The sequence below is a fragment of the Panthera onca genome, chromosome C1 (assembly GCF_046562875.1).
Source record: "Panthera onca isolate mPanOnc1 chromosome C1, mPanOnc1 haplotype 2, whole genome shotgun sequence".
Lineage (NCBI taxonomy): Eukaryota > Metazoa > Chordata > Mammalia > Carnivora > Felidae > Panthera > Panthera onca.
The window spans coordinates 32,938,104-32,951,266 of record NC_138346.1 but is presented as its reverse complement, the minus strand read 5'-3'; the positions used below and the strand labels follow the sequence as shown (position 1 = coordinate 32,951,266).

The following is a 13,163-nucleotide window of genomic DNA, read 5'->3' as shown; positions in this document are numbered from 1 at the left end:
TCCCCATATTACTAACTTTTTAAACATTGGGTTTTTTGGAGGGCTCCTGAGTGGTGGCTCAGTCAGTTGAGTGTTTGACTCTTGATTTCAGCTCAGGTAATGATCCCAGGGTCATGAGATCAAGCCCTGCATCAGGCTCTGCACTGAGTGTGGAGCCTGCTTGAGATTCATTCTCTCTCTCTCTCTCTCTCTCTCTCTCTCTCTCTCGTTCCTCCCTCCTCTCCCTCTCTCCTCCTCTCTCCCCTCCCCCAGTTGTGCGCTATTTTTATAAATAAAAATAAAATTAAAATCGCAAAAGAAATTTTTTAAAATAGTGGGTTTTTTTTCTTAATCATAAAAGTAACATATTCATTGTAGAAACATGGAAAACACAGAAAAGCTAAATAAATAAGATTTGCTTGCTGATACATGGATTGTGGAACCTTGAATTATGTATCCATTCAAATGTAATTTGAAAATATATGTATTTAAAAAAACAATCACACTCTTTGTCTAGTATTTCTAGTCTAAAAGTATATCCTAAAATAATAATGTAAAATATAAACAGCCTTGATGGATGTTCATGGTGGTATTCTCGGGTTTTTTCTACCGAGAGATAGAATGAAAATAGTTTTTGGGGCCTTTTCATTAATATTAGCCTGATGGCTGTTAAAGCAATTGCAGCCAGCATGCCAGGTGGATATGAGAACTCTTGGTTTTGGGGTTGTTTTTTTCCCCCCACTTATAATTACTCTCAGTGTTTCTCTTTAATGAAATTTCCATAAATACCTATTTGTTTAATTTGTTCACCATTAAATATTTCAATGCCCGTCCCATAGTAGGCCTCTATAAATACTTGTTAAATAAAGAGTACAGAACCTATGGATTGTTTACCAGTAGTTAGTAACGTAAAACATTTTTTACTGGCTAGTTGTTTAATTTTATTCTCTCAGGAATAAAAACACATTTCTCTGAGGTTATTGTACATGTTAAAGGCTGGGAAAGCAACTTCTTCCCTTATAGGGGTTATAATAAAGGTTCTTTGCCATTCTGACTACAAACTTGTTTTGTGTGGCTCATACTTACTAGTTAATTGCCTGTGTGTATGTATTAGAAGATGTCACATAAATGTCAACATTTCCTAGCTTGTCTCTAAAGTAAGACTAGGTGGTTGCTGATTTATTTAGATGCAGCATATGATCTCCATTTTGCTGGTTTCCTCTTCCCCCAGTTGTCTTACCTGAGCCAGTGATGAGAACATGAAATTACCTTGTGGGGCATCACCCATAGTAATTATATTAGAAAGGAGGAAATAGGGCATCAGTATTTTTTGTAGTTTCTCAAGTGACCCTCATGCAGTGCTCTTTATAATGGGGGTAGGGGGGATCATATGTATCTGTATGTGACATGTGTACGTATCCAAAATTAAGGCAGTGGTCAAGTAAATTATCTTGTGTTCATTGAAATATCTTTATACTTCTAAATAAACATATGAACATTATTTAATACCATGATATTAAGTTAAAAGCAAAGCACTAGATGTTTAACTCTTTGTATAAACGGTATTTTACTTAAAAAGTTTTTTTAATGTTTATTCATTTTTTGAGAGACAGAGACAGAGCATGAGGAGGGGAGGGGCAGAGAGAGAGGGAGACACAGAATCCAAAGCAGGCGCCAGGCTCTGAGCTGTCAGCACAGAGCCCGATGTGGGGCATGAACCCATGAACCGTGAGATCATGACCTGAGCCAAGTCAGACGCTTAACTGACTGAGCCACCCAGATACCCCAATATAAACAGTGTTTTAAAAAACACGTAGTAGGGGCGCCTGGGTGGCTCGGTCAGTTAAGCATCTACTATGGCTCAGGTCATGATCTCGCAGTTCATGGGTTCGTGCCCCGTGTCAGGCTCTGTGCTGACATCTCAGAGTCTGGCGCCTGCTTCAGATTCTCTGTCTCCCTCTCTCTCTGCCCCTCTCCTGCTTGCGCTCTGTCTCTCTCTGTCTCAAAAATAAACATTAAAAACAATTTTTTTTAAAAACACATAGCAAAAAAGCCCAGAATTATTAGTCCTGGTATTTCCTGGATGATGAAATTTTATGGCCTTTTTTCTTTTTTTTAATGTTTGTTTATTTTTGAGAGATAGTGCACGCTGGGGAGGGGCAGAGAGAGAGAGGGACAGAGGGTCTGAAGCGAACTCTGCACTGACAGCAGCGAGCCCGATGTGGGGCTTGAACTCATGAACCCAAAGATCATGACCCGAACCAAAGTCAGACACTCAGCTGACAGAGCCATCCAGGTGCCCCTATGGCCTTTTTTCTTATATTTGTTGGTCTCTATTAGAATTAAGCTGCTTTAGTCAGATTCAAAAACCAAAGTTAAAGATTTGGAAAGTCTGAGGAGAATGGAAAAGCTTCAGCAGTAGAACCTTAAGTTAAAAGTAGAAAAGTTAGGGTTGACTGGATGGCTTAGTTGAGTAAGCATCTGACTGCTGTTCAGGTCAAGATCTCAAGGTTGGTGGATTTGAGCCCTGCATCGGGCTCTGCGCTGACAGCTTGGAGCTTGAAGCCTGCTTCAGATTCTGTGTCTCCTCTCTGTCTCAAAAATAAATAGATAAACATTAAAAAAAAATTTAGTATAATTCCTCTGTCCTTGCACACTATTAGGAAGAGTGGAATAGACGTTTGGGTGATTAATTATCCACTATACCTTTTCTGTATATTCTGCTTTTATAATTGATTAAAAAAAACAAACAGGGACACCTGGGTGGCTCAGTCGGTTAGGTGTCCAACTTCAGCTCAGGTCATGATCTCACGGTTCGTGGGTTCGAGCCCCGCGTCGGGCTCTGTGCTGGCAGCTCAGAGCCTGGAGCCTGTTTCAGATTCTGTGTCTCCCTCTCTCTCTGCCCCTCCCCTGTTCATGCTCTGTCTGTCTCAAAAATAAACAAACATTAAAAAAAAATTATTAAACAAACAAAACTTGAAGAGCCAAAGATCTTTTGCTAAATGTTTGCTTTATTCTGTTCTTTCTCACCTGTACTATTTTCCTCAGGTTTGTGCAATGGCATCAGCTAAGCTAAACACCCTTCTTCAGACCAAAGTGATTGAAAATCAGGATGAAGCATGTTACATTTTAGGGAAGCTGGAACATGTTCTAAGTCAGTCAATCAAGGAACAGACTGAAATCTACTCATTTCTGATTCCCCTTGTCCGTACCCTGGTTTCCAAAATTTATGAGCTTCTCTTCATGAACTTGCACCTGCCTTCTTTACCTTTTACCAATGGTAGTTCTTCATTTTTTGAAGATTTTCAAGAATATTGCAGTTCAAATGAATGGCAAGTTTACATTGAAAAATATGTAAGTTTTATCTATTTTGAGTGAATTTTCTATTGTCATTTTTATTAGAAGTATGTATTAAATTTTGTGTATATATGTATATTTTTGTAAGATTGTGCCTTACATGAAGCAATATGAAACCCTTACATTTTATGGTGGTCATGAGAACATGGCACTTTATTGGAAGGATTGTTATGAAGCCTTAATGGTGAATATGCATAAACGAGACCGGGAAGGAGGAGAAAGCAAGCTTAAGTTTCAGGTAAAAATTATTAAATGTTTTTAGTGTCTAGTTTTTTATATTGATTTCAAGCATTTGATATTAAAATGAGAGTAATAAGTCAACTTTGAAAACAAATGCAGTTTCCTATTTGAAAATTATTTCAGAATTGAAAGAAAAAGACTAATCAGTAACAAAAAAGTTAATATCAAAATGTTCTATGCATAGTGGATACGTAAAAAGTCCATTAGGCTGATAGTTCATATCTCTAAGGAGGCTGAGTATATATCAGTGCTTAAAGAAAATTGATGGTACTAAATACTTGCTTTAGAAAAGAAGGCCTCAAATTAATAATTTATGTATCTACCTTAAACTAGAAAGAAAACTAGTTTCTAAATAAGAAACAAACAAAAATAAGAGCAGAAATCAATGAAACTGAAAGCAGGAAAATAATAGAGAAAATTAATAAAACCAAAATCTACTTCTTTAAAATGTTGATAAAATTGGTCAACTTCTAGCCAGATTAACAAAACAAAAAAAAGAAAGTGAAAAAGTACCATTACCAGAAATGACAGGGGAATATCACCACTCATTCACAGACATCAACATGATAATAAGGTACTACCACAAACCAATCTGTGCACATAAATAAGATGACTTAAATGTCTCAATTTCTTGACAAATACAGATTTCCAAAATTCAATAGTAAGTTGATAACCTAGTCTTTTACCTATTAAAGAAACTAAACCTACAGTTTAAATATGTTCCAAAAGGGAAGACTCCAGGCCCAAGTGGTTTCACTGGTGAATTCTGTTGAACATTTAATGGAGAAATAACGCCAATTCCTCACAGTCTCTTTAGAAAACAGAAAAATGGAATCACTTCCAACTCATTATGTGAGGACAGTGTTATCCCCTTATTGAAACCATACAAAAATAGTGTAAGAATACACCTGAAGCTCATATAACACTGTATATTAATTATACTGGAATTAAAAAATCACAAAAATGGTACAGGAAAACTACAGATCAATATCTCTTAGGAACATTGATGGAAACCAGATCCAGCAATATATAAAAAAGTAATACATCACACCAGGTAGTTTATCCTAAGAATGCAAGATTGCTTCAACATTTGATAGCCAATATGAGGGTAATGGACTAAATTCATATTTATTAAAAAGAAACTATATAATCATATCAGATGTAGAAAAAGCATTTGACAAAACTCATCTGTTTTATGATCAAAGCTCTCAGAAAACTGGAAATAGAATCTCGACAAAAATCTTACAGCTAGCTTCATATTTGTTTTTAAAGTTTATTTATTTTGAGAGCATGCACATGTATGTGCATGTGAGGAGGGAGAGAGAAAATCCAAAGCAGGCTCCACACTCTCATTGCAGAGCCTGTTTTACGGCTCTGGCTCAGGAACCATGAGATCATGACCTGAGCTGAAATCAAGAGTCTGATGCTTAACCAACTACATGGCTCAGGCACCCTGCTAGCTTTATATTTAAATATTTAAAGGTGGAAAACTGAGTGCTTTCCTTGTAAGCAGAGAACCGGCTGAGAATGTCCACTCTCACCACCCTTCTAGTCACTGTTGTACTATATATGCTAGCAAATGCATTAAGAATAGGGAAAGAAATAAAAGTAATTTACATTGGACAGGTAGAAATAAGACTGCAGATAATATTATTATGTAGATGATCCTAATGAATTTACCAAAAATCTCCTACAATTAATGAGTTTAGCAATACTGCAGGACATACAATATACAAAATTTAGTCATATTTCTATATACCAACGATGAGCAATTGTAAACTGAAATTTTGAAAAAGCACTACTTACAATATCTCTAAAAAGAATAAGATATTTAGATATCAATCTAATAAAATATGTACAGGCAAAACACTGACGAAACAAAGATGATCAAGTAAAAATACATTTATTTCTTAATAGGTATAAAAAGAAACATTTGTAATCCACCACTATTAACATTTTGGTATATCTCTTTCCTGTTTTTTTTAATGTATATAAAAATGGCACACTTTTCATTTACTGTTCCTTTTCTTATTGTGAGCATCTTTCCATGCCATTATATGACTGTGTAGTTTTCCATTATATTATGTATTAGAGCATAATTAAATTTATGTCCCAATTTTGGACCTAATTTATCAATGTTCATTTTAAGTAGCATTGATCATCCTTATAGTCATACTTTTATGCTTATTCAGGATGGCTTTACTAGGATAAGTGGAATTACTGGATGCGGCACTGCTTAAAATACTGTTCTATTGCTCTCATAGAAGTTCTTTTAGTTTCTATTCCAACCAGCACTTTCTTTGTAACTTCATCCTTAGCTTTTCTGGGTAAAACTAACTTTAGAATATTCTTATTGCTTGAACTTCACCAATTGTGAAATTGATGTTTAAATTATAATGGAGTTGTCATGACTTCTTCAATTTTCTTAGCATTGACCTGTTTTAAATATTTAATAATACCAAATCATTGATTTCACAAAGGTCTAGTAATTATAGTAACAATTATAGGAATAAGAGCTACAGTTTATTGAGAGCTTGCTACTTTTCTGGCACTGTATTAAGTACTTTAAATCTTAATCTTTTTTGATGACAAATATTGTCAGCCTCATCTTAGAGATGAAGATACTGGACCTCAGAGAATTAAGTGCCTAAGATTTGTACCAGGCCTAACTCTAAACTCTTAACTGCACTGTGCTGTATTGCCTCTCTAAAAGATGTCTTTTAAACCCACATCTAAATCCATGTCTTTAACTGTTCTTTTTAACATAATTCAGTATTGATTTTGTGAAACAAATACTGTTATTTTAGTTCCTGATAGATGAATATCTGTTTGAGTCAGTCTTACTACTTTTCTTTTTGAAAACTATAAAACTTAATTTCAGGACTGAGTTATATCTTGATAGAACCTATTATCAGAGTGAATTTTATCCTGAAAACTGGAATAAGTTTGTGAATTCATTTGCTGACTAGGATATTATTCAGAGAGCAGCAATTCAAATGATGAAGTTTTTCATTGTGAGAGATTTTCCCCTATGGATTTCTTTTGTCTTTGGCCTTGCCTTTTAGATCCCCAGTAGTAGCTATGGATGTGGTTACTCTTCCTTCTACTTTATTTTAAGAATGAGTTTCATTCCAGCGCCTTAAAAACCAAAAGACTCCAAAGGAAGATCATTTTACTTGACAGTATAAGGTTAATAAATCTGAGTTTTAAAATTCTGTATTGAGGTACATCATTTTTGAAGCTCTTCACATGTTTATTGTTGTTTAGATTTTTAAAGTTTTACAAAATACAGATTATAGAGTAGTATGCTTCATGAAAGAAAATTATTCTAATGAAATAAGAAAATACTGTTGGTTGTCCGCTTCTTTCTTTTCCATGATTGTATTGGAATAAATTTTTTAAATTATGGCATTAAAATTTAAATATACCTGTAAATACAAGATTCAAGGCTATTATTTATTGCTATCTCAGGAGTTTTTTGTGGAGCCATTTAATCGAAAAGCACGCCAAGAGAACTTGAGGTATAATAATATGCTTAAACAACTTAGCAGTCAACAGTTAGTCACTCTGAGACGCTGGAAGGCAATACAGCTCTATCTTACATCTGAAAGGGGACCTTGGGCTGAAAGGTAGGAGGATATCATTTATTAAATATTCTTTCTTCATTAGAACTTCTGTCTAGAACTTTTTGAGCCAGTGACCTCTCCAATTCAATTTTTAAAACATTCAACTTACAAAAAATTGCTTTTAATTAATTTGGTTGTCTTTTTGTGAATTACAGGTCTGGGATGTTCAGAGCTTCATATATGTGTTTTCACCATGGAGTTATTTCCCTTCTTTTTACACTGTGATATAGAGTTTAAGTCTTGAATCGGTTTATTTCTTTCTTCTTGATACTGCCTCTTTGAGCTGGAGTTAGTGATGTTATATGTTTGAATATTTTACAGTTTATTTACTTGATCCTAAGTCATACTTTGCTGAATCAGCAAAATAGAAGTGACTTAGGATCAAGTAAATAAACTGTTAAAATATTGTTAGCTGTCAGCTTCTTTCTTTTCCTACATGATTGTATTGGAACAAATTTTTTAAATTATGGCATTAAAATGTAAATATACCTGTAATATAATATACTATAAATTTAAATATTAAAATTTAAATATATATATATACATATATATATATATATATGTATATATATATATACATACACACAGACACACACACACACCTTTCTTATTGTGGCAAAATACACATAATATAAACTTTACCATCTTAATCATTTAAAAATACACAATTTAGTGACATTAAGTACATTCATAATGTGCAATCATTACCACTGTCCAGCTTCAGAACATTTTCATTACTGCTGAAAGAAACCTGGGACCCATTAAGCAGTCACTCTCTATTGTTCCTTTACCCAGTCCCTGGCAACCACCAGCCTGTATTCTGTCTCTATGGATTTACCTATTCTTGATATTTTATATAGATAGAATCTTACAAATGTGGCCTTTTGTGTCCAACTTATTTCACTTGCGTAATGTTTTCACTTGCGTAATTGTATCATGTATCAGCACTTCTTCAATAGCCAAACCACATTTTGTCTATTCATTCATCAGATGGTAGACATTGGGATGTTTTCTTGTGGCTTTTGTAAACAGTACTGCTTTGAACATTTGCGAACACTGTTTGTTTCCAAACATCTGTTTTCAATTCTTTTAAGTGTATACCTATAAGGAAAATTACTAGGTCATGTGATAATCCAATGTCTTACTTACTAATTGCCAAACTGTTTTCCACAGCATCTGCATCATATAACATACCCATCAGCAATGTTTGCGGGTTCTAGTTTCTCCACAACCTTACCAGTATTTGTAAAATTTTTCCAATTTTTTTATTATGTGATGTGAAGGGCAAATGGATGTGAAGGGCTATGTTATGGTTTTGATTTGTATTTCTTTTTTTTAATTAAAAAAAATTTTTTAATGTTTATTTTTGAGAGAGAGAGAGAGACAGAGACAGAGACAGAGCATGAGTGGGAGAGGGACAGAAAGAGAGGGAGACACAGAATCCGAAGCAGGCTCCAGGCTCTGAGCTGTCAGCCCAGAGCACAACGCTGGCTCGAGCTCACAGACCGTGAGATCATGACCTTAGTAAGTCAAAGTCGGACACTTAACCAACTAAGCCACCCAGGCACCCCGTTGATATGTACTTCTTAATGACCAGTGACATTGAGTATCTTTTCATTTGTTGGCTATTTGTATATCTTTTTTGGAGAAATGTCTAAGTTCTTTGCCCATTTTTAAATTGGATTGTTTGATGTTTTTTGGTTGAGTTGTAAGAGTTCTTTTTCTCAGCAATAGACCCTTATCAGATCTATGATTTGTAAATATGTAGATTGTCTTTTTCACTTTCTTGGTACTAGCGTTTGTTACACAAAAAGTTTTTTTTTTTTTTTTTTAACGTTTATTTATTTTTGAGACAGAGAGAGACAGAGCATGAACGGGGGAGGGGCAGAGAGAGAGGGAGACACAGAATCTGAAACAGGCTCCAGGCTCTGAGCTGTCAGCACAGAGCCCGACGTGGGGCTCGAACTCACGGACCGCGAGATCGTGACCTGAGCCGAAGTCGGCCGCTTAACCGACTGAGCCACCCAGGCGCCCCACACAAAAAGTTTTTAACTTCAAAGTCCAGTTTGTCTTTTTTCTTTTGTTGATTGTGTTTTTGATATAATATCTAAGAAACCATACCCAAGTCCAAGGTCATGAAAATTTACTCCTATCTTTTCTTTTTTTTTTTTTAATTTTTAACGTTTATTTATTTTTGAAAGACAGACAGAGTACAAGCCGGGGAGGGGCAGAGAGAGAGGGAGACACAGAATCCAAAGCAAGCTCCAGGCTTTGAGCTGTCAGCACAGAGCCTGATGCGGAACTCGAACCCACAAACTGTGAGATCATGACCTGAGCCGAAGTCAGATGCTTAACCGACTGAGCCACCCAGGCGCCCCTACTCCTATCTTTTCTTCAAAGAGTTTTAGCTCTTACATTTAGATTTGATCTATTTGCAATTATACTCTCTTTATTTGTACTAAAATTATTATTTTATTTTGAACAGTGCATTTGGAATAAACTCATTGTATACCTAGTTAAGAACTATCGTTGAACAGTTAAAAAGTAAAATCTATCAAGCTGTAAGGTGAAGATTTATGTTCAGTTCTTATTTCTGCTGCCTATAAACAACATAGCATTTCGGGCAAATAATTTAGCATGTCTTAGGTTCTTCATGTATAAACTGAAACTGCATATTCTCATTAGTTTTCTTTCAGGGTTGTTTGGGTCAAATGAGATAATGAATATGAATGTTTTTAATATGAATACTTTCTTTGTTTCAATCAATCAATCTTTGTAACTTTCTTACTTTCTTACTTTGTTTCAATCAATCAGTCTTTGTAACTTCAAACTAAGTAATTTTACTTGTTTACTTATGAATATTCATAGGAAACAAAATCCAGTTCACTGGAAACTAGCTAATGTAGAAAATTATTCCCGCATGAGACTTAAATTGGTGCCAAATTATAACTTCAAAACTCATGAAGACGCTAGTGCTTTGAGAGATAATCTAGGTGAGTTCCAATGGCTGTTTAATTATTTCTTGAAGATAATGAGGGTATTGGTGGGTTGTTTATTGTTTTTATTGTTTCAGAATTGCTTACTCATGAAGGAAGGGGGACATTTTATAATTATTTCTTTTTCAGAATGTTGAAGTTTTATATACAAAGCTTTGTTGTACACAATATAGTTGATTTTTAAATGGTTGTGTATGTTAAATGCTGTTCTTTGGCCTAAATCTAAGATGATTCCTATTTTAATTAATTGTAATTTTTCAAAGAAAAGCATAATTTGCAATCATAAAATTATACTGTAGTTTATGTGCAGTGCATTGTCTCTTGTATCCATTATGGTACATTGAAACAGTACCTTAGTCTTTTGCTTTAGTTCTTTTCCCTTAGTCTTTTGCTTACCAAGACTAGGGCTAATATTAGATATATTTAGAATTCTTAGCAACCGTTTAAGTTTTTGTTTTATAACCTATTCTTCTTGGACCCTTAGGATCTTAGGCCAGTATCTTTTTCTAGAAAAAAAAACCTTCCTTTCTGGCCACCTTTCTGACTTGGTATCTCCTTTTTTGAAGACAGGTCTGTGAAATACCCAATATAGTTGATTGTTGAGTCATTGGCAATCATGTGTATACTAAATTGTGATTGTTTTATCGTAGCCACCTGTTTTTAGTGGCTAAGTTTTAGATGGAATTCAAGTACCAGTTTTTAAATCTTTTTAAAGCTGCCTTAATATATTGGCCAATACATTTGATGCCGTAAATTAATCAAGAGTGCTATCTATGATACCTACCGTTTATGGTCTTATATTCTAAAATAAATCAGACACAGTAACCAATTTTCCTTAAGGCAAAATAATGGTCCTACCCCCCGAAAGAAACTCTGACTTTAAGAATATCTTATATAGGAATAGTCACTTACATATAGCTTATCCTCCCTGTACATATCTTGAAACCTATTATACTTTCTCTACTCATTGAAATTCAACTGTGCTTATTACTCAGCAAATATCTATTGGTGAATGACTTGAATCTAGTAATACTTAAAGAATGGTGTCCCCTGTTTTTTCTTTGTTTTTGCCAAGAAATCCCACTTCAGGAAATTCCCTGTTCCTCTTCCTTTCCTCACCCGTTTATACTTGTACATAGGTAGAATTTTATGTCCCTTCTGCTTGGTTTTAGTTAAGTATAGGAAAACTAGTGCTCTTTCTTTTTTTCTTTTTTCTTTTTTTAAATTATTTAGTTAAGTAATCTCTACACCCCATGTGGGGCTCAAAACTCACAACTCTGAAATCAAGAGTCACACGCTTTCCATGGGCGCCTGGGTGGCTCAGTCAGTTGGGCATCCAACTTCGGCTCGGGTCATGATCTCACAGTTTGTGGGTTCGAGCCCCGTGTCGGGCTCTGTGCTGACAGCTCAGAGCCTGCAGCCTGCCTCAGATTCTGTCTCCCTCTCTCTCTGCTCTTCTCCCAGTCATGCTGTCTCTCTCATTCTCTCAAAAATAAAATAAAACATTAAAAAAAAAAAAAAAAGTCACATGCTTTCTGGACTGAAGCCAGTCAGGTGCCCCTTCTTTCTTTTTTTCATCTCTCAGTTTTTCTCCTTACCCAATGTTCAAAAATAATCCAAGTATAATAGTGATAGGGAGATAGTACAGAAGAAAAAATTTTCATACATTTCAAAGTGAAACTGGAAATAGTATAAAACCAGTGGCATCAATCTCTAAAGCTCTTTAAAGTTCCCTGAAGTATCCTTCAGAATTAATTGTATAATGTTCTACCTACTCCTTTTTATGTCTGTAAGTATTTTCATTAGCTGCCAGAAATCATGGTATTCTAAAAACTATTTTGTTTTGTTTTCTTTCATTTACCCCAGTTCTGCTTTGTAACATCGCACTGCAAATTTACAGGATAGTTTTGACACTGTGGGCTAACCTAGAAACTTATCCATTAACTGTAACATTTTTTTGATGGAAAATTATTTGTGAATTCCAAACAAGTGATTTGTGAAGTATCTTTTGGAACACAACCACTTGTAAATTGTGGAATTTAAACAGTCAGAAATAAAGTGTATTCTTAAATATATTATTAAAAATACTTGGTTTTAGAGTTTTGTTATGTCTGCTTTTATTTTTTTTTTATTTGGTTTTATAAAAAATTTTTGTCCATACTTTTTCATTAGCAATACTCTTTTCTTGGGGCACCTGGGTGGCTCAGTTGGTTGAGTGTCCGACTTCAGCTCAGGTCATGATCTTGTGGTTCATGAGTTCGAGCCCCACATCGGGCTCTGGGCTGACAGCTCAGAACCTGAGCCTGCTTTGGATTCTATGTCTTCCACTCTCTCTGCTCCTCCCCAGCTCATATTCTGTCTTTGTCTAAAAATAAATAAACATAAAAAAATTTTATATAAAAAAAGAAGTGGAACGTGCAATTCTATTTTTTTTTTTTTTTAATTTACATCCAAGTTAGCATATGGTGCAACAATGATTTCAGAAGTAGATTTGAACACGGAATTCTTGATCTTGGGGTTGTAATATCGAGCCCCACATTGGGTGTAGAGATTGCTTAAAATCTTTTTTAAAAAAGTACTCTTTTCTGAGTATTTGCAACACCTTGTTTTTATTTCTTACAGTTTCTCTTGTCTCTGAACCATTTGGTAGTTATCCTCCTCTATAACTATATTTTTCTAACAATGCTGCTTAACCTCCTAGTTCTCTTACTAGTATTTAGTCTTGTTCACCTTTTGAATGATTATATTCCCAGATCCATGCCTAGCCATCTTGCCTTTTGCCTATTCTTTCTATGAAGTGGTGATCTCATGACTTCACCACTGTTTGTATATGAAATGGTGCTTTCCCACATGTGTTTCTATTCTAACCTGCCTTTTGAAGATTTCCAGCTGCCTGTCTGTCTATTGGATACCTTCTCCACAGGGGGGCTTCCATGTAAAAATTCTGAAACTGAATTCATTATGT

The 13,163-nt window shown here is 34.9% G+C and overlaps 1 protein-coding gene across 4 annotated transcripts in view; it reads left to right on the top strand.

The window, feature by feature from the left end:
* The window catches only part of NBEAL1 (neurobeachin like 1), a 180,270-nt gene that overhangs the window by 100,308 nt on the left and 66,799 nt on the right, over positions 1 to 13,163 (top strand). For all 4 annotated transcript variants that reach the window (XM_078450986.2, XM_078450984.2, XM_078450985.2 and 1 more), the window contains 4 exons: positions 3,028 to 3,333; positions 3,425 to 3,574; positions 7,048 to 7,205; positions 10,071 to 10,195. In XM_078450986.2, the coding sequence (XP_078307112.1) occupies positions 3,028 to 3,333; positions 3,425 to 3,574; positions 7,048 to 7,205; positions 10,071 to 10,195 (739 nt within the window). The remainder of the gene's footprint in view (positions 1 to 3,027; positions 3,334 to 3,424; positions 3,575 to 7,047; positions 7,206 to 10,070; positions 10,196 to 13,163) is intronic.